This window comes from Chionomys nivalis, chromosome 15 (genome assembly GCF_950005125.1).
Source record: "Chionomys nivalis chromosome 15, mChiNiv1.1, whole genome shotgun sequence".
Lineage (NCBI taxonomy): Eukaryota > Metazoa > Chordata > Mammalia > Rodentia > Cricetidae > Chionomys > Chionomys nivalis.
In genome coordinates, this window is record NC_080100.1 from 67,895,637 (window position 1) to 67,920,997 (window position 25,361).

Below are 25,361 nucleotides of genomic sequence, written 5' to 3' on the forward strand. Positions count from 1 at the left end.
TGCACATACAATAAATACGATCATTTTAAAGTGAGAGGAGCCTGCCTCAACACAGTGGAAGGGAGACCCCAAGGCACCGTACAGCACGTGCACACCGCGCTCACTCATGCTTCCGCACACACAAATTAGATAAACTAATGTTAAAAGAAAATTAATACACTGAATTTTGCAGTTCTTTTTGTAGACACAGGGAACACTTACAATTTGTTCTGCCTGGATTGATTTGATAAAACAGTGCTGAGCAAGGGCATAATTTCCAATACCTGAAACATATAGAACTTAAAGTAACTAAACTTTGTTACCTGAAAATAAGTATCTTGTAAAATAAAGTAAGTGTTGGTCAGTTCTTACCACGGTGACATGCAATCACACCAAGAGCATTCCAGTATAAGTGATTACTACTGTCCAGTCTCACAGCCTTTTTCAGACACTGAAAAGAAGTTAAAGTAGATTAAATTTTTATTTCTTCCGTATCAGCATAAATAAATAAAATGTGGTTTAATGTTAAAACAAAACATTTATCAATAGCATCTTTCATAAAATCACTGCGTTTTTAAGTTCATAAAAAATTTCTTGTACATGCACAGATTTCTCCAGTAGCTCTGTAAGACCATCCGTGCTGTTGCCTGTCTCTGCTAGATGCTGTGCTTGGCGGTAATAATTAATTCCAAGATCACACCATGTATTAGAAGTAGACATCAGCTTTAACGCACGACCATAACACCTGCAGAACAATAAAAATGAATGGTAAGGATGCTTTTAGAATATACTGTTCTAATTCAACTCTAAGGCAATGACTGGCGTTCTCTGTAAATCACCTTCCTCCAAGATGCAGAAGCTCATCTTTCTTTAGTACTTCTCTTCTTCCCTGCTGACCGAGGAGGACTCCTAAGACATGAACACACACTTTAGATGGAGAAACAGCATGCAGGCTGGTGCAGGCATCCCCAGCGAGCTTCCAGAGGCAGGACACATCAGCTCGATGTTGCAATGCCCTGCAAGGAAACACAAGGGCTCTCAAAATTATGTCCCAAAGCTCAGTTGCATGCCTTTTAGGACAGCAGAACTGTCTATGCAGTCCTGGATGACAGCAATGACTTCAGTCCGGTTCTGTGCATGTACCACTAACCACTTAACAGAGTTCTATCCTATCACCTCCTTACTAGGAGAAGAAAAGATCTGGAAAAAAGAGAAGCAGAAAAACTGATTATTTGATGTGGCAGAAAATTTTTCGGTTTTTTTCAGTTATCTTCACCATAATGGTGAAAAGGGCGGAAAGTAAATGGAAAACACTTGAGGACTCGTTTAGGGCAGGGCTGTTACCGTTGTTTCAGTTTGCTTCAATACCAGGGTTCTAGCTGTGCCTTTTGGTTTAGTTAATCCATAAACAAGGCAGTGACTTTTTGTTATGAAAGTTTATATCCTTGGACTTCCCCTCAAATGACTAAACAATGTAACAACTATGTGTATACCAACTATATTTGGTAGAGCACAGGATTTTCACCGAGGGCAAAAATAAATAAATAAAAATTCCAAACAAGAAACTCTACAGATCTACCTGGAGGAGCAAGTAAGAGCCGCCTGGAGAAACGACTCGGAAGGTAAGCAGGGTCTGAGGGCATGGGAAGGGCTAGTTCCTCTTAGGATGAGGAGAATCAGAGGGCACACCTCTCTCCGCCTTTCTCAGAGCAGCTCACTTTAGGCCAAGTCTGCACACTACCATGTCACAGGCAGACGGACGAGCAGACGGACGTCTTCATAGCCTTTCCTACTACAGGGGTCCAGCCAATGTCTCCCCAGAAACACTAATTACTGCGAAAATCAGAAGGAAGGACATTATCCCTAACCTCCTTTTAATATTGACACACGTAAGGAGAAAAAAGAAAACAGTAGCAATCTTAACTGTCCAAACCCATGTCTTTTAAATTTTTCTTCTTTTTATCAGGGCTAGAATTCAGCTCAGTGATATAGGTGCTGCCGAGACGTTACTGAGATTCTTTGAAGTTTGCAATCCTCTTGCCTTGGCTTCCCACGTGGCTGCATTACAGGCATGCACCACAGACAGTCTCTAAACTTGCTGTTGCCACTGCCGCTGGGCTGTGTGCGGGGAGAGGGGTGTGCATATGAGCACAGAGGACATCAACTGTCCTGCTCTAGCCCTCTCCATATTTCTTTGAAACATGGCAGATGTCTCACTGAACCTGAAGGTAGGCTGGCAGCCAGTAAGACTGTGATTTTCTGGTCCCGGCCTCCCAAACGCCAAGAGTTACAGGCACATGAGCAGTCACACAGCTCGAGTGCTGGGCATCTAAATTCCAGTCCTCAACTTTGCCCACCAACTGCTCTTCCCTGCAGAGCCATCTCCCGGCCCCTACTCCGTGGACTTCTTAGGGCATCTAACACAAGTAACACTTTGCCCTTCTATAACACACTAGATTGAAATCTCCCCGGTTCTCTTCTTACTAGGTACATCGCGTTTTCTTTTTTTGTTGTTGTTGTTGTTTTTTTGTTTTTTTCGAGACCTTAAGCTTCTCTCCAGGAATAATCTGAAGGCTCGTTTCCCCTCACTTCAGCCCATCAGCCTGAAGCAAGCCTGCTGATGAATGAAAAGCGACCTGTGTCTGAAGTTCCCTTCTCAACCAGAGAGGCTCTTCTGCTCCACTAGTGACCACTGTTAACCACGTCGCCACAACAAGGCAGCCATAACAAAGAGCACAACCACGTGTCTTTCTCATGGGGGTAAAATTACTAATGTGTTCGCTACAGAATTAATCGGCACATCTGCTATTCTTCATGTTTGACAATCTGAATAACTGCTGTATCTAACAGCATAGACATAAAATTATACTCTAAATTAGGTTTATTATACCATCAAGACGTAGGAGTGCTAAGCAAGGATGATACCAACCCAGTAAAATATTCCAGTGCTTTTTCCACATAGTCTACCGCCTTTCCATCCAGAAAATCCGCTAAGGCTGCTTTCGCCATCATCAGATAGCACTCCCCCAAACCTGCAGCGACGACAGTTGTGCACATCATTACAATATACAAACAAACACTTCGAGGCAACTTGAGATAAATCTGTTGATCTTCTAGAAAGCTTCCCAGAAAATACAGTGTTATAACATTGTTTCTAAATATAGTTGACACATGCAGAAAAGATCTCCAAAGTCAAGGTTCTGTGGCAATCAACATGCACTAAGACTCACAGGAAATCATCTGCACAGCACTCTCTTGACATTTGTCTTTGATGTGACACAAACTAGGGGCACTACTACACTCTATCTTATGGATTTAGCTATAATGCAAATAGTATTTGATCTTTTATGTTAAAATCTATGTAGCAAACTCTACAGTAAAAGTTAAATGAAGAAGTAAACTCCTCAAGTGCCAGGAAATATTTCATAGAAGTAAGCTCTTTTCTCTTGAGCAAAGTTTTATAAACAAAGAAAAGGAGAGAGGAAAGTAGAGAAAAGAAAGGAATCCCAAGCTCAAAGTTATATGCTACCAAAACCTACAATACCAACAACTGAAACCTCCATGGTACCTTTTAAGAAGCAAATAAAGGAGCACACACAGTAGCATATATAGTACGAAGGATAGGATACAGTCTCAAGAACTTAAGTCGTAGGTGGTGCTCTTCCTTCTATAGCTAAAAACAGGGTTAGGAAGGGCTACTGAACGGGGAGCTGAAATCAGCTTAACTCCACAACATAGAAAACTGCATTTAAAATAATTTAAGTAAGCGTCTACAACATAATAAAATTATTAAATAAAATATTATTAGGCTATTCTGGGAATAAAATGTAAAATTATTAAAATATAGCACCATAGAAATTTGCTTGGAAGATCTATTTGGGGCCTATAGCTTTTGCTCTATTTGTCCAAAGGTGAAATCTCTACCATATTATTTATGAACTGTTAGAAAACAAAACTTGATCTGTCACATTGTATATATGCATGTTTCAACCTCAGTTTAAGATATTCTGTATAGTGATACAACTTTAGGGTATATTTTCATATTATTATAGGTCAATAGTTGTTCAAGTTTGTTGTACATACAGTTAGATCAATTAGGTTCTTTAGATACATAGAGACTATATTCTGTCTAGAAAGGTATTCTTCAACCAAGGATCTGTAAAACATGGCATTTAAATAACTCAGGGTTCTGTTGACATGAGACATAACTGCTTCTGACAGCACCAATCTATTCCCAAGAAAATGTTGAGCATTGAAGACACTCCACTTAGAGCTTTGGTGTAGGAGGGTCTTCTTTCTATGTGTTGCTTTCATTGGCCAAATAAAGAAACTGCCTAGGCCTTTTGATAGGGCAGCCCTTAGATGGGTGTGGTAGACAGAACAGAATTCTGGGAGAGCTGGGTGATGGTGGCGCATGCCTTTAATCCCAGCACTCGGGAGGCAGAGGCAGGCGGATCTCTGTGAGTTCGAGACCAGGCTGGTCTACAGAGCTAGTTCTAGGACAGGCTCCAAAGCCACAGAGAAACCTTGTCTCAAAAAAAAAAAAAAAAAAAGAATTCTGGGAGGAAGACAGTGTGACAGACGCCATGGCTCTCCTCTCCAAGGTGGACGCTGGTTAGACTCACGCCTGTAAGCCACAGTCAAGTGGCAATACACATTAATGGAGATGGTTAAACTAATATGTGAGAGTTAGCCAATAAGGGGCTGGAGATAATGGGACAGGCAGTGTTTAAATGAATACAATTTGTGTGCGGTTATTTCAGGGGTTAAGCTAGCCAGGCCAGGAACGCCGCTGCTCCTTTTACAAGATAGTTTGTTTTCTTATTGGCAAAATTGGCCTTTGGGCAAGAAACTGACAATGCCTCAACCACTGACAAGTTACACAGTATCCGAAAATGGATAAGCAAGCCTGTCAAATCTTGCCAAGACAGGGTAAAAAGGATTTAAAAAATTTCCTGCCTCTAAAAATGGTCTGTCCATTACACTAGGCCTTAGCCAAAGTTGGTTGCTTCAATGTTGCAAAATGAAAATTTGGGTGATTGCTCAGGTAGCTAATTGTCTTCACCATATATTGCTTGCTTTGGAAACTACTTGATTGTACTTCCTGCCTGCTCAAATAATATTATCTCCCTTCTCAGGCCTTTAATGGGGTTGAAGATTACATAGTCATAGGTACTGTACTCTTATGATCTAGCCAAGATATTTCCTATACAAGACAGACTCCATAGGATAAAATGTTTATTAAAACATTTAGCATATGTTCCTTAATATTGTTTATGTTGATTGTAATTCTAATCTTATACTTGATATCTGTTCTTATGTATATTGTTTTGTATCGGGGAGGTAAAAATGGGGGGAGGTGCTGCGGGAGCTCCTTCCACTCCTTCTGCCAATAGCCATTAAGATACCAGCCCACTGGGGCGTGGTCTCTTATACTTTAAAAAAGCAGCGGGAACTAGGCGTGCTCTCCCTTGCTTCTGGCTCCCATCTCAGCTGCTAGATTCTCTGTTTCCTGTTTGCTATGAGAGGACTGTTTGGGACAGTGATCTGTATGTTTTTTCCCCTCAAATTTATTATCCACAATTCATAACTGGTGAGGGATTGTTTTGTGGCTTCACAACTCTATATCAAGTTATACAATAAGAAATTCTCATCAGATACTTGCTATTGACTGCATACTTTTCAAGCTATTTAATATAGATAGGTAGAAAATTTACTTGGGTTTTACAGTTCAGCATTATTAAAATTAAAAAAGAAACTCTTAAAATTACCTTTCAAGGCCGGCACATAATCCTCTTTCTTTTCGATGATCAGCTGATACTGAGCGATGGCCTCTGCATACCTGCCTAGGATCTGCTGTATGGCTGCCACTTTAAACACACTGTAGGTGGAGTCTGGGTTCAGCTCACTGGCTCTAGTGAAAGACTTCAAGGCTGTCGTATAGCCTCCCCTGCTCAAGTACGCCTCTCCCAAGGATTCCCAACAGTTGCAGTCCTTTGGGTCTGCCCTTAATGCTGCCTGCAAACTTAACAATTAAGAAACAGTGAAAAATTAAAAGGAATAAAACTACACCCACATCTAAAATCATCCACAACTCCTCTGATTTGTAAAAGTGATACTTAAAGGAGTCTTCCCTGTTTTCTTTTACAATTTGAGTATTTTTAATAGTAATAAGATTTTGTGGGGCTGGAGAGATGGCTCAGAGGTTAAGAGCATTGCCTGCTCTTCCAAAGGTCCTGAGTTCAATTCCTAGCAACCACATGGTGGCTCACAACCATCTGTAATGGGGTCTGGTGCCCTCTTCTGGACTGCAGGCATACACACAGACAGAATGTTGTATAAATAATAAAAAAATAAATAAATAAATAAATAAATAAATAAATAAATAAAGATTTTGTGAAGTGGTTTTTAAAATATAAGAGCAAAATGCTCTTTGGGGGAAAACCATAGTTTCTTTTTCTTTATTGTTTGACAGAGCTCCAGTTTTCTATGCCACCAGGACAGGCAGCCATCAATCTATCAACCTGTCAGCCCTGCTCAACCATCTGAAATACAGGAGTGAGAGGGATGCTGATATTTCTGATCAAATGGCATTTCTATGAAAAGAACAGAATATTTACATCCTAGAAATTAACACATATCAGACATGACTCTATCTTGACTCAATTATATTTTTACTCTGAAATACAGTTCAAGCAAAATGACTAAAATCAATCACACATGGGCCTCTCGAAAACACGCTTCAGGCTGACATGATCTCCCCTGCTCCCTAAGCCAACAAACGGCAGTGCAGCAGCAGCAGCAGTGGAGAGCTCGGCTTTTATTACTGGCGTGTCTCTCGAGGGGCCTATGCACTACGATGTCACCAAGACTTCAGGCTAGCTCCTCAACAACAGTACGTGATTTGGTACTCTTTAAATTCTAGTACCTTGCTGACAATAAGCACCCAAACAATAAATTTTGTTATGGTTCTCTCAAAGTGCATCTTGCTTAGAGGCCACGTCTAAAAGTCACGTGGCTATCGAGGAACTGTGAGGAGGCACACAAGGTTTGAATGTAAACGTGATGAGTTGTCTTACTCGGCCACGGCTTGAGAATGATGACCAGCTTTCAGATGGTACAGGCCTCGCCTCAGCCAGGCCCACTTCGCTGCTCCGGCACTTGCCTTTTGAGTTACTGCTGTTAAGATATCCAAAGCAGTTTCCTAATGAAAAATATCGATGTCAGGAACATCAAATATAAAAATACACAATTATGAAAAAAACATACTTTCACTTCCCACTTCTGATTTTTTTTAATTTATAACGAAACACAAAAACTACTGTTAATAATAAAGAAAACGCTGGGACTCGGGACACAAGCACTAGAACTTGAGGTCCGGCCCCCACATCTCCAGAACTTGTGTAAAAAGACAAAAAGATGCGGCGGGGAATGTTCCTGAAACCCCAGCACTGTGGCCTGGGGCGGGGCAGACGGAGACAGACGAATTCCTAAAGTGTGCTGATCTAGCTGAGTCAGTGAGCTTCAGGTTCAGTGAATAAGCTCTCTCAGGAAGTCAAAGTGGAAAGTTCTTAAGAAAAGACGCTGACGCTGCCCTCTCTCAGGGTGATATAGATATGAATAATTTGCATTGGTATAGATCTTGGTTTATGATTGCAAATTTAAGGTCAATCTTGTTATATGTATATTTCTGCTCTTGATTAAGGTGTCGTGATTATGTAGTTCATTTAAAAATGTAATGTATAATTAAGAAATATAGGTTAATAGATAATCATCTATAATAGTCAAGCTTGTAGTCGTGTTAGATTTTTTTAGATGTATAGAGATATATTTCAGTTAGATAGGTTTCTTCAAATCTTTCAGAGACCTTCAGAATATAGCATTTAAAATGTTTAAGAACTTAAGACTTTTCATGACAGTGAGACATGTCTGCTCCTGGCAGCACCGGTTACTTCAAGAGGAAGAGGGGCATCTAAGAGGCTCCTTATGGAGCTTGCTAGCCATTTGGGCAAGAAACTGCTCTTGCCTGGACTGCTGAACTGGACATGCAGGACCCATAGAGAAATGACAGCTGAACTTGCCTAAAGATGAGATCATCCTTCAGGGTTCCTGCTACACAAAAGAGTCTGCTAAACATTCTGCAAGACACAGAAGAAAGTTACTGACAAACTGCCAATATAGGCGGAACTATCTTTGAAGTTTCCTGCTTCATGAAAAAGTCTGCCAGATACTATGGGCCAGTAGGCTAAAGATGTATGCTCCAATGATACAGAAGGACTTTGGGTGACTGTCCAGGCAGTAAGATGTCTCTGTCAATTCTAGAGTTTTGGAAGTTGCTTACAATGTACTTCCTGTTTACTTAGGTAATATTATATACTTCTGGAGCCTTTGATGGAGTTGAAGAATATAGTCTTCCTTAGTTTGATAGAAGATAAAATAGATATAACTGTAATTCTTGCATGATAACTGTTTTGTTGTATGTAATTTTACTGTGTTAAAGATAAAGCCTTCTTTTTTATTTAAACAGAAAAGGGGAGGTGACGTAGGATTTCCCTCTGTATGCTGTGATTACCATTAATGAATAAAGAAAACTGGCTTGGCCTGTTGATAGGGCAGAACTTAGGTAGACCGGGAAAACAAAGGTGAATGCTGGGAGGATGAAAGGCTGAGTCAGAGAGGTGCCATGGATTCGCCACCAGAGACAGACGTGCTGAAACTTTGCTGGCAGGACATTACCTCATAGTGATATACAGATTAATAGAAATGGGTTAACTTAATATGTAAAGGTTAGCCAATAAGAAGCTAGAGCTAATGGGCCCAGAGGTGATTTAATTAATAGTTTCTGTGTGATTTCAGGGCTAAGCTGCCAGGAACCAACAAATAGTGCCCTTCTCCAACACTATAGGGTCCTGTACAGGCATATATATGAATGCCATGTAGACAGGTACACAGTCACGTAAAAGTACACACAAAAGAGTGACAAGGAATTTAGTATCTGCCAATGAGAAGAAAAAGTAGCTTATAAATAAGTGCAAAGATATTTCTATTTTACCTACAAAGAATAATAAAAAAATCTTTCAAGAAAATATATTATAAAAACATCCCAATTTATATACTGGCATAAAAGACTAAGAGACAGAGTGGCCATAAGACAGACCATGTCTTCAAGTTCCACACTTAGGTCGACGGCTGCTGCTCCAGACTCAGCATCGCTGCCATCTAATTCAAAGGCTTTCCTGTAACATCCGCGAGCTCTGCTCCTATCTTCAGCGACAAGGCGGTAATAATGACCTAAATAGCAGAAAACTTTACCCATGTATGTGTCCAGTCTTGCAGCCTTGGAAATAAACGTTGACAATGGAATAGTAAAAGTTTATATTAATGCATATTAAGGATGTAGTACACTGATTTAAAAAAAGAAACTATTTTATCGAAAGTACAGAATTATGCCAAAAGAATCCTTTAGTGTGATATTTAAAACAAACACAAAAGCTGCTCCACACTGCCTATGGAAAACAAACACAAGGTAAAGCTAGCATTTCTTTGTTAATCAAATGTGGGATTACAGCCATTGTTAAGTTAATATGCTCACTGAGACTCTATATCCTTAAGACTACAGAGGCCTCAGCTGAAACAGCACTGCTTCCATAGCCAACATGTCTCAATTTCTGTAACAGAGACTTCTGAAGCTGACACTTTTATACTTTCATAATTTAAATTTTCATCTAGAAAAAATATTCTCACAAAACCTCTTCTATGAGAAAAGAAATGCAAAATGACACTTTAGTAAATAGTAATTTTAAATAACTATTCTGTTGGCTATTTGACTGTATAACAAATCAACTTTAACAAAGAATTTAGTAGTAGCACTGGCTTACCTTCAGAAAATGGGCAAGAGCCTTTGCTTTATCTTTTCTTGTTTCTTCACCCATGAACCAGTACGTCAGCCCAAGCTGATAATGATATTCAGCAACTTCGGAGTCTTTCTCAAGTGCTCTCTGGAAACTAAATAACCAAGGGGGAGCGGAAAGACGTATTAGGTGTGTGTGAGTGTGTGTGTGTGTGTGTGTGTATCCCTCTATGTGTGTGTGTGTGTATCCCCCCTCTCTCTGTGTCTGTGTGTCTGTGTGTGTATCCCCCCTCTCTCTGTGTGTATCCCCCCTCTCTCTCTGTGTCTGTGTGTCTGTGTGTGTATCTCCCCTCTCTGTGTCTGTGTGTCTGTGTGTGTATCTCCCCTCTCTCTGTATCACCCCCCCTCTGTGTGTGTGTGTGTGTATCTCCCCTCTCTCTCTGTGTCTGTGTGTCTGTGTGTGTATCCCCCCCCCCGTGTGTGTGTGTGTGTGTAAAACATAAGGGACTCTAAGACAGAACAATCAAGTTAGGTGATTCAAGAATCCCATATCTAGGCGATGAAGAGATGCCTCAGGGTTAAGCACCTGTTTTTTTTCCAGAGGACCTGGGTTCCCAGTACTAACAGGAAAGCCCCAAATTGGAACTCCAGTTCCAGAGGATCTGACACCATATTCTGAACTCCTCATGTACTAGGTATACATGTGATACACATACATACATAAAGGCAAATCACTCATAAACATAAAATAAAATAAATCTAAAAAATTCCCAACTCTAAAACATTTCACTACTTCAGGATCTAAACTATAATAAGCAATATATGGTATTACTGAAAGAAGAGCTTTAAGAAGCATAGTGACCTTTTGACACTACACATGATCAGAACATATACCAAATATTACACTCTCTAACTAAACATTATGATCAGCTAATTAGACTAAGAATCTATCACAGAAAAATGTATAGCTCCTAGCTACAAGTGAAATGAAACACACACACACAGTGGAACTTCATTACGGTCACGTCAAATTTTTAAGAAACAGCTGAGATGTGAACGGAGCCCCAGGCAATCTATACACCCTCACCATGCTCCTGCTTGCAGATAGTCCTCCTTAGAAAAATGAATCAAGCCCTCAAGTGCGTGGACTTCGGCCAGGTCAGGGTAAGAAGCTTGAAGGTTTTCCATGATCTGTCAAGAAGATACCTGTCAATTCCATATCCCATTAGAAACAAACGGGGGCTGGAGAGACAGCTCAGTGGTTAAGAGCACTGCCTGCTGTTCCAGAGGACCCAGGTTTGGTTCCCAGCACCCACGTGACAGCTGACAACCATCTACGACTCCAGCTCCATGGGATCCAACACCCTTCCCTGATCTCTGAGGACCCCAGGCATGCACATGGTACACAGACACATGCAGGAAAACCACCCATTCACATACAATAAAAAAATAGTTATTTTTAAATGGCTTTTGACTTTTATTTCTCAGTTTTTTTGTTTAGTTTTCATTTTATATTTTATTTTACTTGATTTTGAGTTTTGGGGACCAAATCCAGGGTCTTACACTTTGTAGGCAAGCACTATAACACTGAACTAAACTCCTAGAACCTTCTTTTAGCCTTTAAATAATGTTCCATTTGAAATCAAAGCACCAACCTTCACAGCCTTGTCTACAGCGCCTGTGTTCAGATGGGCCTGGCCTTGAAGAACCAGCAGTCGCGGGGTATTATCTGCATCTGAAACCTAGAAAATGATTGACAGCTGCTACAAGTCTCTCCAGAAAGCTGCAGGGGTGTCTGTTCTGCTTAAAGAACAGACACGAATGAGCTGGTTATGACAGGGTTTAATCAGAGTTCCATTGCTATCCAGATTTATATTTTTTAATCATTTAATTGGAGAAACTTCAAATACACAAGAAAATTAAAGACCAGTGAAACAACCTTATAACATACTCATTGTCCAGGCACAGAATTATAAACTCATGTTTATAATGTCTGTCCATGTATATATCCAAGCCTTGGCCATACCTTTCAGATGAAATGATAACAAATATCTGGCACTGTAATTCTCGCCTGTGATACTTCAGCATGCATATTTAAGATAGTTGTTTATAAATGGCAAAAACACTACCATTGTCAGACCCAAAGACAACCATGTAGCTTTCATATGATCAGATTTCCTAGTTGCCTCCTGAAGAATTTGAGCAACTTATTTTAGCCAAAATTCAACTAAGGTACATATATCTCAATAAGAAGACTTATTAACTATCTTTTATCTCCAGGGTCCCCTTCTACCTCTCTGCTTTCTTTTTTATAACTTAACTGTGAAAACACAGACCGTTTGTCACAGTTTCACAAAGTCAAGAGGACTGAGTGTTCTCATGGTGTTTGAGACTCTCCTGGTCCCTGCATCAACAGGTAGGGCTAGACCTGGTCCAGCAACAATATGTTATGTGTGTTTGTCATGGCTGTGTCAGGCTACCGTCTTCTCTGCAGAAGTCACTGATCCTCAATGCCTACATCTATTCATTTATTAAATTATAAAATGACTTCTAGTTGATCACTGCTCTTTCCACTATCACCTGAAACACTTAAACCTGGAGGACCTTGTCCTCCCCTCGTCACCTGTCCAGCTATCTCAAAGAGCAGTTGGTAAGAGAGGAATAAATGCTTTCCCTCTTCCAGTTTGTTCCCTAATAACAGCCTGCAAGGTGCTTTCGCAAGCTTGCTGGGATCTTTTTCTTTGTGATAGCAATATGCACACCTACATTCAGACATATTTAATCAGTATTTCTCTTCGGCACATGTGCTGCTGCCCTCAGGGGTCAGCTCCTGTGTGTGTAGTGTGGCCCTTTTACAGGGTCTGTTTTCTAGCATAAAATGATGTTTATGATCAACTTACAAATATTCTGTCTCAGATATGGACTCTTACATTTAAAAAAAAAACTTTTCATTATGCTTTTTGTATATGTCAAAAAAAGGTACTGGAAAGGTATCTATAAAACATCTAAACAAGATACATAATAAAGACAGACAAGTAGAAAGTATGGTATTGAGTTTTGGGTTTTTTTTGTTTTTGGAGACAGGGTCTCACAGTGTAGCACACAGCTCAGGCTGGCCCAGAATTCATAATGTGTCACAGGTTGGCCTTGGACTCATGGTCACCTTTCTGCCTGAGCCTCTCTGCTGGGATTACAGGCATGAACCAGCATATCCTGCTACATAGGAGCTCTTAAAGGAGGCCAGCAGCTGCTTGTTACTTTAAAGAAAACAAAAATGCAAAAACCCTTTGAAATACACAAAGCAATGATGAAAAAAACTGCAATAACTAATATATTTGACAAAACTCTTTAAGAGACAATGTGGCTAAAATTCATGATCTGCCGGTTATGTTTTCTCACTAAGGAATTTCAAATTAAACCAAAAGTCTTAAGAAAACAGTTTGCTAATTAAAAACAAAATCAACATCTGTGGAGGAACTGAGCCTCACATTCTTGAGCATGAAGCTATGAAGTCACCACTCGATCAGTAATCTGTAAAGCATTTCCTGAAGGAAAAAGTTAAAGCCCTAACTTGTTAATAATCAAGTGTGCTACTGCAATAAGACAAAAACAAGACGGGAGAACAGGCACTAAAATCAAACAGAAATTCTTCACCTAAGATACCGCCTGAAGATCCAGATGTACAACGCTCAGCTCCTTCTCCAGCCATGTCTGCCTGTGTGCTGCCATGCTTCCTATCATGACGGACTAAACCTCTGAACTGTAAGCCAGCCCAATCAAGTATTTCCATCTATAATAGTTGCCATGGCCAAGGTGTCTCTCCGCTGCCATGGGAACCCTGACTAAGGCGAGCAAGTTCAAGAGTGTGGAAGATTTAACCAGAGTATAGACACAACTCGGAATTTATGATGTAAGCATTTGGCAGGAGGAGATGGCTGAAGAGGAAAACTCAGACCACCTACCTGATCAAGAATGTGAATTGCTTCCTCTGAAGATTCACAATCGGAAAGTTTAAGCAAAGCCTCTGCTTTCAGAAGAAGACAAAGATTCTTCTGATGACGATGGCCACCTGCTGCACCATGATCATCTATGTTCTTAAGTGCTGATAAGATTGAGGACATGAAAAATCAATCTCCAGCATTTCAGTTTGCTTGCTACTTATGAATGACATACAGTCAAAGAGACAGCTTAGAAAATAATGGTGTTTGCGCAGCCTAACAACCTGACTTCAGTGCCAGAACTAAAAGATAGAAGAGAACCAAATTCTGACAATTGTCTTCTGACTTCTACACTTATGTTATGGCACGTGCACATGTGTGCATGCACACATACACAAATAATTAAATAAATAAATGTTTAAAAAAAACTTTTAAAGAATGACATATGGGAATAGAGAGATGGCTGCTCTTCCAAAAGGCCTAGGTTTGACTTCCCAGCACCCACAGGGCAGTTTACAACCACCTACAATTCCAGCTCCAGGATATCCCCTTCTTCTGACCTCCACAGCACCCATGAACATGATGCACAGACATACATGTGGGCATTCCCATGCACATAACATAAAGTCAATCTTAAAAAGTTAAGATTTTCTTGCAAAAACAATAACATAATATATTGCAGATACAGTAAGCAAAATTTCTATTATATATAATATATATTATATAGAGAGATAAAGAGAGATGAATAATCCAATCACAAATAAACTTTCTCTTAAATTCTTCTAGAAAGATCTGAATTTAAAACCAAACACATGAGCCGGGCGGTGGTGGCGCACGCCTTTAATCCCAGCACTTGGGAGGCAGAGGCAGGCGGATCTCTGTGAGTTCGAGACCAGCCTGGTCTACAAGAGCTAGTTCCAGGACAGGCTCCAAAACCACAGAGAAACCCTGTCTCGAAAAACAAAAAAACAAAAAAAACAAAAAAAAAAAACAAAAAAAAACAATAAAACCAAACACATGAATTTAAGACCTCTATTTTCACACAGTAGGAATAAAATTGATGGTGCTTAAGAATATCGCTGGCTACTAGTCCTCTGCCTCTAGTAAATTAAGGACACTGAAAAGAAGTCAGATTAGAATGAACTGTGTGGTGCTTCAAAAGAAAATGGCCCCCAAAGGGAGTGGCACTATTAGGTGTGGCTGGCCTTGTTAGAGTGGGTGTGGCCTTGTTGGAGTAGGTGTGGCCTTGCTGGAGTGGGTGTGGTCTTGCTGTGGAGTGGGTGTGGTCTTGTTGGAGTAGGTGTGGCCTTGTTGGAGTAAGTATAGTCTTGTTGGAGAAGGTACATCACTGTGGAAGTGGGCTTTGAGGTCTCATATATGTTCCAGCATGCCCAGTGAGACAGACCACTTCCTAATGCCTGTAAGATGTACAATTCTCGGCTTCTTCTCCAGCACCATGTCTGCCTGCACAACACCATGTCCCACCATGATGATAATGGACTGAACCTCTGAACTGTAAGCCAGGCCCAATTAAATGTTTTCCTTTATAAGAGTTGTCATGGTCAAGGTGTCTCTTCACAGCAATAGAAACCCAAACTAAGACAGACTCTCTATGGACTCTGGAAGAAACTGAATTAGAACAGACTGTCAAATACAGAAGTTTGACAACCAACTAGGTCAGGAACAAAGAATCATCTCTCATCTATATCCATGGCATTAAGAAATCATGTAGGGCTGGGCGTTGGTGGAGCATGCCTTTAATCCCAGCACTCAGGAGGCAGAGGCAGGCGGATCTCTGTGAGTTCGAGACCAGCCTGGTCTACAAGAACTAGTTCCAGGACAGGCTCTAAAACCACAGAGAAACCCTGTCTCGAAAAACTAAAAAAAAAAAAAAAAGAAAAAAGAAATTATGAAGGACCTAAACATACCAGTAGGTTCCTTGTTGGAAAAGCAGAACACGGCATCTATGCCCTCACCTTAAAGATGCATTTATCAGCAGACATGCACACAGATCAAGCATTTATTTTCCTCAGTGCCATTGATATCAACCACAAATTTAAAACAAAATCAAAAGGCTATCTTTTTAAAATAGTCTCTTTCTCAAGTTAGACGAAAGCAAACAGCATTCGTCTTCCTACATTCAAACACAAAGTACATAAGAATACCTTGGTTGCAAGAAAGAATAGCTTCCTTAGGTCTGTGCACTTTGGCTTGGGCTTCTGCTAGATGATACCAGCCAGCTATGCAGAGAGGGCTTGCTGTCAAGCCTAAAATGAAATAATCATAAATACCATGGGTTTTAGGAGTCGACCCCAGGTCCTCATGCTCACAAGACAAGCACTTGATTGACTCATCTACCTTCCCAGCCCTATGCTGCCCCAGAAAATCTAAACACAAGATGACGGTTTCTATGCTTAGAGACTTTCATGGGCTCCTGCTGTCCTCAGGACACACTGTAAGCTTGTTAACAATGTTTGCAAGGCCGTGTTCAGCCTCACTTCCTATCCTTTGCATACCTACACTCCATCCTCAAATCTTACTGAACTACCCGAAACAACAGGTTTCCTCTCAGCTCTGCTGCTCCACAAATCACTCCTTGACCAGTGTCCTCCCGCTCGCTCCAGCTGCCTTCTTCACTCTGTCAGTCACATCTCAACTAGAATGTAAGTCTCCCCAAAACCCGCCACACCTGAGTTGACTAACCCAAGCCTTTCTGTATCTAAGCTTCCCCAAAGTATCCCTACCGTACAAAGAAAATCACCAGGCACATATGGTTGAACTTTTCCCTGCTCTTGAGAAACTCAGATTTAATGAGCAGACTCCAGAATATGTGTGTTCATCTTTTGTTTCACTTTGGTTTATCTCCTTACAGGAAGGCTGAAATTGTAGTCATACGTTACCTTCCGTTAGGTGACTAACAGCGTCTTCATACTTCTTGTCTTGTAAAGCTTTAACGCCTAAACCAATGAGGCCTGGACCACTTTTTGAATTCATTTCCACTAGTTTACAACAATACTGCTGTCCCTCATCTGTCAGACTCCCTGAAATTAAAAGAAAACATTATTAGCATTCATATATACATATATATCCATATGTATATATATATATATATATATATATATATATACTAAGTACGCCGAATTCTTAACTACCATACCTGTATACATAAATTTCAAAAGCTGCTTCATACATACTTTACTAATTCCTGATTTAAGGAAATAAAAACTTAAATAAAGCATCAAATATAGAAGATATCATTACTTCATCAGCATGCTTAAACACTGGAAGTTAAATCACTTTATATACACACGTACTCTGAAACTAAATTCATGCTCAAAGGTTTTGAAGGAGAAACCTATGGCTACAGTCCATGGCTGCCTCAGCTTTTCCTATTCAACTCTCAGCAGTAGCGCCTCTTCAGCCTATCAACTTTAGCATATGCATGAAAGAAACGGAGTATCTTATTGGTTCCCTGAGGACAATAATACACAGCTAGAGGCATGGCAGCCAACTCTGACAGACTTTCCCATCAATTCTGGTATCAGAAGACACCAAATGAAGACTCTGTCTCAGTCTTCTTAGGTTTACAGGGCTAGCAATACACTGCACACATTTTTACCAAACTATTCTTGTCTATATAATTATTAGGCTTATGTATTAATTACAATGCTGCAATAACCTTAATTTATTTTTGTAAAATAATTTCGGTTAGAAAATATACATTTTGTTATAATTCCATTTTCTCCGACATAGAAGTTCATATGCACCCCAAGTGAAAAATGTTATTTGTTTATAATTAATGAGGAGCATTCAACACTTTAATAAATCACACAGGAAAATTCTGAAAAAGTTACTAAGACAGACAACTTAAAACAATAAGCAAGGGGAATAAATAATTAATATTTTAAAAGACTTGCTTTTTGACATCTATTGTGAAATATATATATATGACCAAACCACATATGGGATCTGATTCAATCATAGATATTAAAAGTAAATTTTTTACATAATGCCATTATATTCCGATGTATGCATTCATTATATTAGATGCATACCAATGAATAATCTGTGAGTAATGTTACATACATCTCTGTCCCTGACCAACTAAACTAACCAATCCCTAAACAGAAAAACTCCCTGGGAAAAGTCCGTCCCTAAGAAGCCCTAAGCCCCTCTGCCTGTTGAGTTCCAGGCTGTCCTTTCCCACCCTGGCAGAGGCAGCCACTCTCCTGGATGCCTCCTTCCCAGAGAAATCTCTTTCTTAAGAGTCTTGGGTGAAGACCTTAATTCACCTGTGCAGATAGAAGAACCTTGCTGAAGGCCACCTGGACTGGGACTGATGGAGCATGTGATCAAATCGGACTTTCTGAACATGGCTGACAATGAGGGCTGATTGAGAAGCCAAGGACAATGGCACTGGGTTTTGATCCTACTGCACGTACTGGCTTTGTGGGAGCCTAGCCTGTTTTGATGCTCCACCTTCCTAGACCTCGATGGAGGGGGGAGGACCTTGGACTGCACACAGGGCAGGGAACCCTGACTGCTCTTAGGACTGGAGAGGGAGGGGGAGGGGAAGTGGGGGGAGGGGGAGGGGAAGTGGGGAGAGGGGGAGGGAAATGGGAGGAGGTGGAAATTTTTATAAATAAATTTTAAAAATTAAAAAAAAGAATCATAAAGTTAAAAAAAGAAAGAAAAAAAAAGAAGAACCTTGCTGAGACATTCTTCAGGGAACTGAGCAGAACAGAAGAACCTTGCTGTGATGTTCCCTTAGGTGGGCTGAGCAAGGCTGGGCAGAAAAAATAACAACTTTCTGCCAGAGCTTCCCCTTTAGCAGAGTGTGGCAGAAGTTAACATCTTGGGCGGCAGAAGAAGCAGACAGCTCTCTTAGGACAGTCTTTTAGCGGAACAGAGCAGAGCTCAGCTGTAGAGTCTCTCTAGGAGAGGAGCAGGATTGCAATATCCTGCCAGGAGCCCATCCCCCACCACATCCCGGCTTCAGGTAGCCAGCTTCCCACTGACAAGTCAGGACACCTCTCCAAGGCTGAGCTGCCTGCCCTCTTGTGGTGTCAGCCTCCGGAAGTCCTATTGGGCTCTAGGTAGCCTGGCTGCTGGATAAGTCAGGACACCTTTCTGGAACTCCAGGGCTGAGCTGTTCTGCTGCAGCTCCCCCTCCAGAGCTGTCCTGCTGTGGCTCTAGGTATAGCCTGGTTTCCTGATAAGCTTTAATCCATTTATGTTCCTGTATCTTTGCAGCTCCAGAACTGTACCGCTCACACACGCTGACATAAACAACCATAAAAAAGCTTAAAACACGATTTTTACTTCTCAAAAAGGCAGTCAAGTCCTAAGGCTGCTAAAAACTCAAACTTCATGTATAAATCGATAGATACAAAATAGCTCTATGGAACTCAATTTCCTAAATTATACAACAGCAAAAGGTTTTATTTTGTTTTGAAAATCATTTCTGAGCTGGGCGCACGCCTTTAATCCCAGCACTCGGGAGGCAGAGGCAGGCGGATCTCTGTGAGTTCGAGACCAGCCTGGTCTACAAGAGCTAGTTCCAGAACAGGCTTCAAAGCCACAGAGAAACCCTGTCTTGAAAAACCAAAAAAAAAAAAAAGAAAGAAAGAAAGAAAATCATTTCTGACATACCAAACAAACCAACCAACTAATGAACACTAAAATTTTCACGTAGTATTTGTTGGCACTCATTTCTTTATTTTCACCTGCATTTTCAAATACTTCTAAGACATAAAACCTTGTTGTTAGGAATATTTCCTAACCGAGCCTCTCCGCTGGCACAAAAAACTCCAATCAAACCAGATTAGACCAAATCAAAAATGTCCACGTTTAACGAGTGCCACGCTATTGGGTACCTGGGAGCATGGGAGAGGGAGGGGTGCATGGGGGAAGAAGGGACAGAGGGAGAGCAGACACAAAACCAAAAAACCAGAAACCACATGTCATGTCCGTCCCAGTGTTGTGTTCCCAGACTCCCTGCATGCAAGTCTGAACACTCTTTTAGTGGTCCTGAACCTCCCAGGGGAGGGGGTCAGCGCTTGGCAGGCTGGGAGTTGGAGTCCAAGCGCTTGGCAGTCTGGGAATTGGAGTCCAGACCAGGGCAAGTCCCAGGCCAGGGGCTGGGGTGACACTTCCAACTCAATATTACATTCCAGACTCTTTGGATATAAGGATGTTAGAGGGCTGGGGTCTCACTTTTGACCACTCCTTATTTTTCATTGTCGGTGGTCACACCCAGAGCTTCAGTCACTAATGCTAGCAAGTGTTTTACCCTAAACTGTCTCCCTGGGCCTAAACACAAAATCATAACTCTTAATGAAGTTGTTTTCTGCTTGAATTTAAAGAGCCAAGCCTTCTTGTCCTCTTGTGTTTCAGCTACAATGCAAAATAAATCAAAATGGTTATTTAGAACATACACACACACAAAAAGAAATATCTTTCAACAAATGACAACTAGGAAAGTTATTCAAACTTCATTACATGCTCTTGACAAATGAGTCATGCAGAAAATGGATCTTGAGCCTTAACACACAGAGAAAGACCCAGAAGTATGGAATACATTTGTCCTTGGTGGAGAGACAGTGATTAATTGCTGTAAAGTTCCTGAGGAAGGGTATGCCTCAAGGTTTGTAGAAGCTCTTAATCTTCAGAATACATAAAGTTTGGCTTAGGATGACGAAAAGAGATGTCATGTGCAGCTTTTCACTGTCCCGAACAAGAACTCTGAGTCTTAGCACACATCTGAGTGCCTACGCATCCACCCCTGTTCACCATGCTACAGACCTACCTCCCAATTAGTTCTACAACCCAGGCTGGCCTCAAACTTGGCATGCAGCCAAAGCTGGTGGAACCCCGGATCCTACCACCTCTCCCTTCTAAGAGTTGAGATGACAGGCATGAACCACCACACTCGGCTTTTAAACCAGGTTTTCTTACCAGTCAGTATAATTCTTTCAGAATGCCTTTACTAACTGTCACATACACACAAATGTGCACACGCACACCGTGCCCCTTAAGATAAACCAGGGCGTCTTCTACACTAGACAAGTACTCTACCACTTACCAATCTGCTACATCCCAATCCAACTTTTATTTACTATCTCTAAATGTCCACAGGATGATCCTGGGTTTTGTTTAACAGTCAATGTTTTGCAACATTTCATTTATGTTTCTGTTCTCTCCAACTTACTCTAGAGCAGATCTAGGTAAACTCTCGGATCCATTTTATTGTAAACCTCAAGGAATGATAGATAGGTACACACTTTGATAAATGTTATGTTGGAAAAGCATCTCATGTTTTCATACCCTAATAATTCACATTGGTTGAGGAAAGAATACTAGGGCCATGTTTACCCCCAAACAAGCAAACAAAAAACATACTAAAGATACATTCACTTACTGAGAAAGCAGTCATGCAGTTTTCCAAAGGAAAATATCCACAAACTCACCTCCACCCTTTACCATCTGAGCAGACCAAGGGGGGAATGGGGCAAACCACTAAACAGCTCAGCAGAACTGAAGAGAGAGTAGCCACCAGTCACTAACTCTCAACTGCAACGCTAACAATCACAAAGACTGTATCAATCTTTATATCACACACTGGGTCTTAGGATAAAATTGGAAGAAACCAGATGATTTTGATAAACAAAAGCACGTATCTCCTTGTGTGACAGCCTGTGTCCCTGTCTTCTGAGTCTCCTTGTGTGACGGTCCCCTTGTGTACTGTATCTTCCAAGGGCTTCCCACAGTATCTGTCCAGTGCAGCCGACCATTCTTGAAGTGGCTCAGAGAGACTACGACAACACAGTCCTTCTCCCCTGCTTCTCTCGCTGTCCCCAGCACACGCTTCCCTTCCTCTGCTTCTTCCATGAATTCAGATTGGATCACTTTTCCTTTTAAACTTCTCGCTACTTCCTCAATTTTCTCCATTATTGTTTCAGTTCAATTACTTTATTTTAAAATAGCTTTACTATTAGTTTTCTTAAACATAAAAATAGTTACTCAGTCTATCATGAGAATCCTTTCTTTCCTGTCTTCGCATCAGAGCCCCCCCATTGCTCTCTTACCAAACATTTTCTTGGTCCTCCTCCTTTGCTTCCTCTTCTCAAGTCAGCACGGTACAAGCAGCCATCCTCAGCCCTCTAACCCTGGGTCTTCTCTGATGGCAATCACTTCACCTCACTTGCACACAAATGATTTCCAAGCTACATGCTTAGCGCTGGTTTGCAGATTCCCATTTACAAACAATTTTCTGGCTACTTTTATAGCTCCTTTCAAATGTACTTCTCACATAAACCGTCATGGTTCTTCCTATATCGGGCTAACTTTTCTGAAGAACTAAAACTTGCAAATAATTTTGCCCTTCCCTTTAAGAAGCTGCTACATTTCCATTCACCTACTCCTTTCTACCACCACCATCATGTTCCCAGTTCATTTATGCATTCTTAGACTGCTCACTGTGGTCAACGTCAGCCTCTCCTAAACATTATTAGCTCAAGCACTTGTACTTCACATAAAGTAATTCACTTTGTACTTTATGATAGTGGAAAATATTCTCTTTGAGAATAAGAAAAAGATCTTACTTGTTAGTGGAACTCTCGACTAAAAGTAAGAGCACTGACTTCCCACAGACCAGGAAATGATATCAAGGAATTATCAACAGAGGAGAGGCGGATGGGCAGAATGCAAAGGCCACAGCCTACCCATGATAATGTGGTCACGACAGGCTACTGCAGGTGCTGTCTCCCGTTCAGTTCCATCAATGACTGCTGTGACCCTGCTTATCTCAGGAGAAGAGAAGCATGTGTGTGAGTGTATCCCAGTCATCAAAAAGCACTGTATTCAAACACTGACAAGGACAGAGGATGTCATGAAAAAACATGGTGGTCAATGAACACAAGTACCTGCCTAGGTCACAGACATACACACTTCAGATGACCCAGCTCCTCGTAACCCAGCTGTTAACAACCAACTTTCTTCAACCTAAGTACACAAAGAAGCAAGAGTATGTCACACACAACAAGACACTCTCCAACCTGAATTTACTCTAATTCACTTAGAGACTAACAGCTCACAATACCGCAAAAATTTTCAAAAACAGACGATCACTATGGCATTAATATCAACACTGTGAAGCTCAATGTTTCCTTTTCATGGCAGTCAAGATTTGTGTGATATAACCCATCCCATTCAGCCATTCCTTCTACTGCATCAAACTAATCAGGTGGGAGAGTTTCACACACCACAGGTGCACACCTGCCACCTGCACCCCGAGACTTGCTAACATCAGACATCTAACATCAGAGAAAGTTCAAGACATCCTTCAAGTCCCACCACAAAGACTTCACAAAATTGTAAAATATAAAACTAAATAATAACAGAATTTCATTGATGAATCAATAGCTATATAACCCATAAGTCCTGCATCACTCTACTCTCCCGTATTTCTCAGACTTTCTGTAAATAGCAACACTACATAACCATTTCTGTTATGTCCAGAAACACTGATATTTTATACATAGCGAGCACTAAAGCAGTGCTTAACTGACTGTAATATCACTTTCATACAATCACACACCTCTGGGAAGCAATATAAAAAAATTACCTGACTCAATCAAGTGTAAACAAATCACTTCTAGTGGATACTGCACGGCAGGGTAGACACTGATCATTCCTTCACAGGCCTTCCTCAGCCTAGTTGTCTCAGGAGGGAACTTGAAAATATAAAAGCGTAATAAAGTGAATTCCAACAGCGATCAAACATACTGATGAACACTTCCATAATTAGAAACACACAAACGTCACTTACTTTAGATAAGCACTGAAGGAAACGCTGATAGAGCCCTTGGTGCTCTTCACTGGGAATGCTGTCTGCTAAGTCCAGTGCGTTCTCAAATGCCGTCCACAGCTGAAACACACCACACAGCGGTGATGCAGCATGCTAAGTGAAAAATGCGGCAAGTACTATACAGTATGAAGAGCCCTTTAAAATTGGGCAATGGTGGTGGTGCCTTTAATCCCAGCAATCAGGAAACAGAGACAAGTGGATCTCTGTGAATTCCAGGACAGCCAGGGCTAAAGACTCCTTTATAAAAACTAAACCTTCAGCTTATGCCTGGCCCTCATGAATCTTCTGCTTGTTTGGTCACATTTGCTTATTTATTTATTATTTATTATGCATACAGTGTTCTACCTACATGTATGCCTAGCCCTCATAATTCTTCTGTTTGTTTGATCACATCTGTTTGTTTATTATGTATACAGTGTTCTGCCTGCATGTGTGCCAGTACGACAAAAGACAGCACTGGATCTCATTACAGATGGTTGTGAGCCACCATGTGAATGCTGGGAATTGAACTCAGGACCTCTCAGCCATTTCTACAACCTGTTTGGTCAGATTTATAAGGTAAGGTATCTCTCACTAGTAGCCCAAGGTAGCCTTGATCTTGTGGGAAATCCTCTTCCTCAGCCTCCCAACTACAGGAATTACAGCTTGAGCCACCACAGTCTGCTCAGTCCTGACAATTTAAATGGGGGGGGGGGATGTCTATGTAAGCTTTAAAATACATCCTAACTCCAACTGGCCGACTGAGCACACTAAACTAGTAAGGGACAACTAGTTTAAAACATCGGCTTAATAAAGCATCTTCCCCTTCCCTGCTGGCTGCTACAAAGCAGTCCACTAGAACATTATCCTGTATGGTAATATAACACCACAAGCACACTCTTTGGAAATTCACCCAGGGAAGGAAATCTTTCAAGTGTAGCACCTGACCTTCACTGAAGAAGATTCTCTTCACCACAGAGACCATTACAGAAAACCACAATTCAAAATGCAGGGAACAACTGATCATGGGATGCCCACCTTGAATAGATGACTCTTTTAAAACAACTCCTGCACCTAAGGCTCGAGAACATTCCAGAAGGAACAAAAAGATTTGAAGAGTCAGGGCACTAGGAAATCTGCTGCTACAAGGCAGCACATCCTTGCTATCTCAATAACATGGCTGCTGAAAACAGACCTGAACAAGCACAATACCAAGGGCCATGCTAACATGGAAGAGGATCTCATGGGCCCACCTAGGCAAACAACTACAGGCAGCTAAGGAATACTGAGAGCACCAGTGGTCTCCCCCACGGAGCTGTCCCCTAATTGGTTATTCAGTACCAAGTGGTCAGCCCCGAAGTCATATATATGCAAGCAACACTGGACGGACTATAGCCACATGAACTAATGTGCACATATAATGTATGTTTAATGATAACAAAGAAAAGGCCAGGAATTTCAGAGAAAGTGGGCGGTTGTAGCATGCAGGAGTAGGGAGAAAGAAAGGAAAAGGAGGAAAATGTAATTATATTTTAATATTTAAAAAAGGACTAAGAAAAGTACAGGAAGTAAGGAGAAAGGGTAGAGAGATGGGTGAATGTTCTTTGTATGAATGCCATAAATAAGCATGGTTAATATATGCTTATAAAAAATTGTTAGGTACAGTTAATCCTTAGTATACAGGAGAACGAGGCAGGAGGATCAAGAACTGATGTCCAGGATGTCCTGCCCCTTTCTGAGTGAATAC

General features: G+C 41.0%; 1 protein-coding gene across 8 annotated transcripts in view; it reads right to left on the reverse strand.

Annotated features, from left to right (window-relative positions):
* The window catches only part of Skic3 (SKI3 subunit of superkiller complex), a 119,322-nt gene that overhangs the window by 71,883 nt on the left and 22,078 nt on the right, over positions 1-25,361 (reverse strand). For 7 of the 8 annotated variants that reach the window (XR_009058368.1, XM_057789726.1, XM_057789727.1 and 4 more), the window contains 16 exons: positions 23,597-23,695; positions 23,393-23,501; positions 16,668-16,808; positions 15,933-16,034; positions 13,792-13,931; positions 11,485-11,571; positions 10,917-11,020; positions 9,858-9,984; positions 9,137-9,316; positions 7,059-7,183; positions 5,751-6,004; positions 2,909-3,011; positions 819-995; positions 580-724; positions 352-430; positions 202-263 (listed from right to left, as the gene is read on the reverse strand). Coding sequence is in view for 7 of the 8 variants with exons in the window: in XM_057789726.1 (XP_057645709.1) it covers positions 202-263; positions 352-430; positions 580-724; positions 819-995; positions 2,909-3,011; positions 5,751-6,004; positions 7,059-7,183; positions 9,137-9,316; positions 9,858-9,984; positions 10,917-11,020; positions 11,485-11,571; positions 13,792-13,931; positions 15,933-16,034; positions 16,668-16,808; positions 23,393-23,501; positions 23,597-23,695 (2,034 nt within the window). In the remaining variant the exon portion in view is untranslated. The remainder of the gene's footprint in view (positions 1-201; positions 264-351; positions 431-579; positions 725-818; positions 996-2,908; positions 3,012-5,750; positions 6,005-7,058; positions 7,184-9,136; positions 9,317-9,857; positions 9,985-10,916; positions 11,021-11,484; positions 11,572-13,791; positions 13,932-15,932; positions 16,035-16,667; positions 16,809-23,392; positions 23,502-23,596; positions 23,696-25,361) is intronic. The other variant, XM_057789728.1, reaches the window with a different exon arrangement.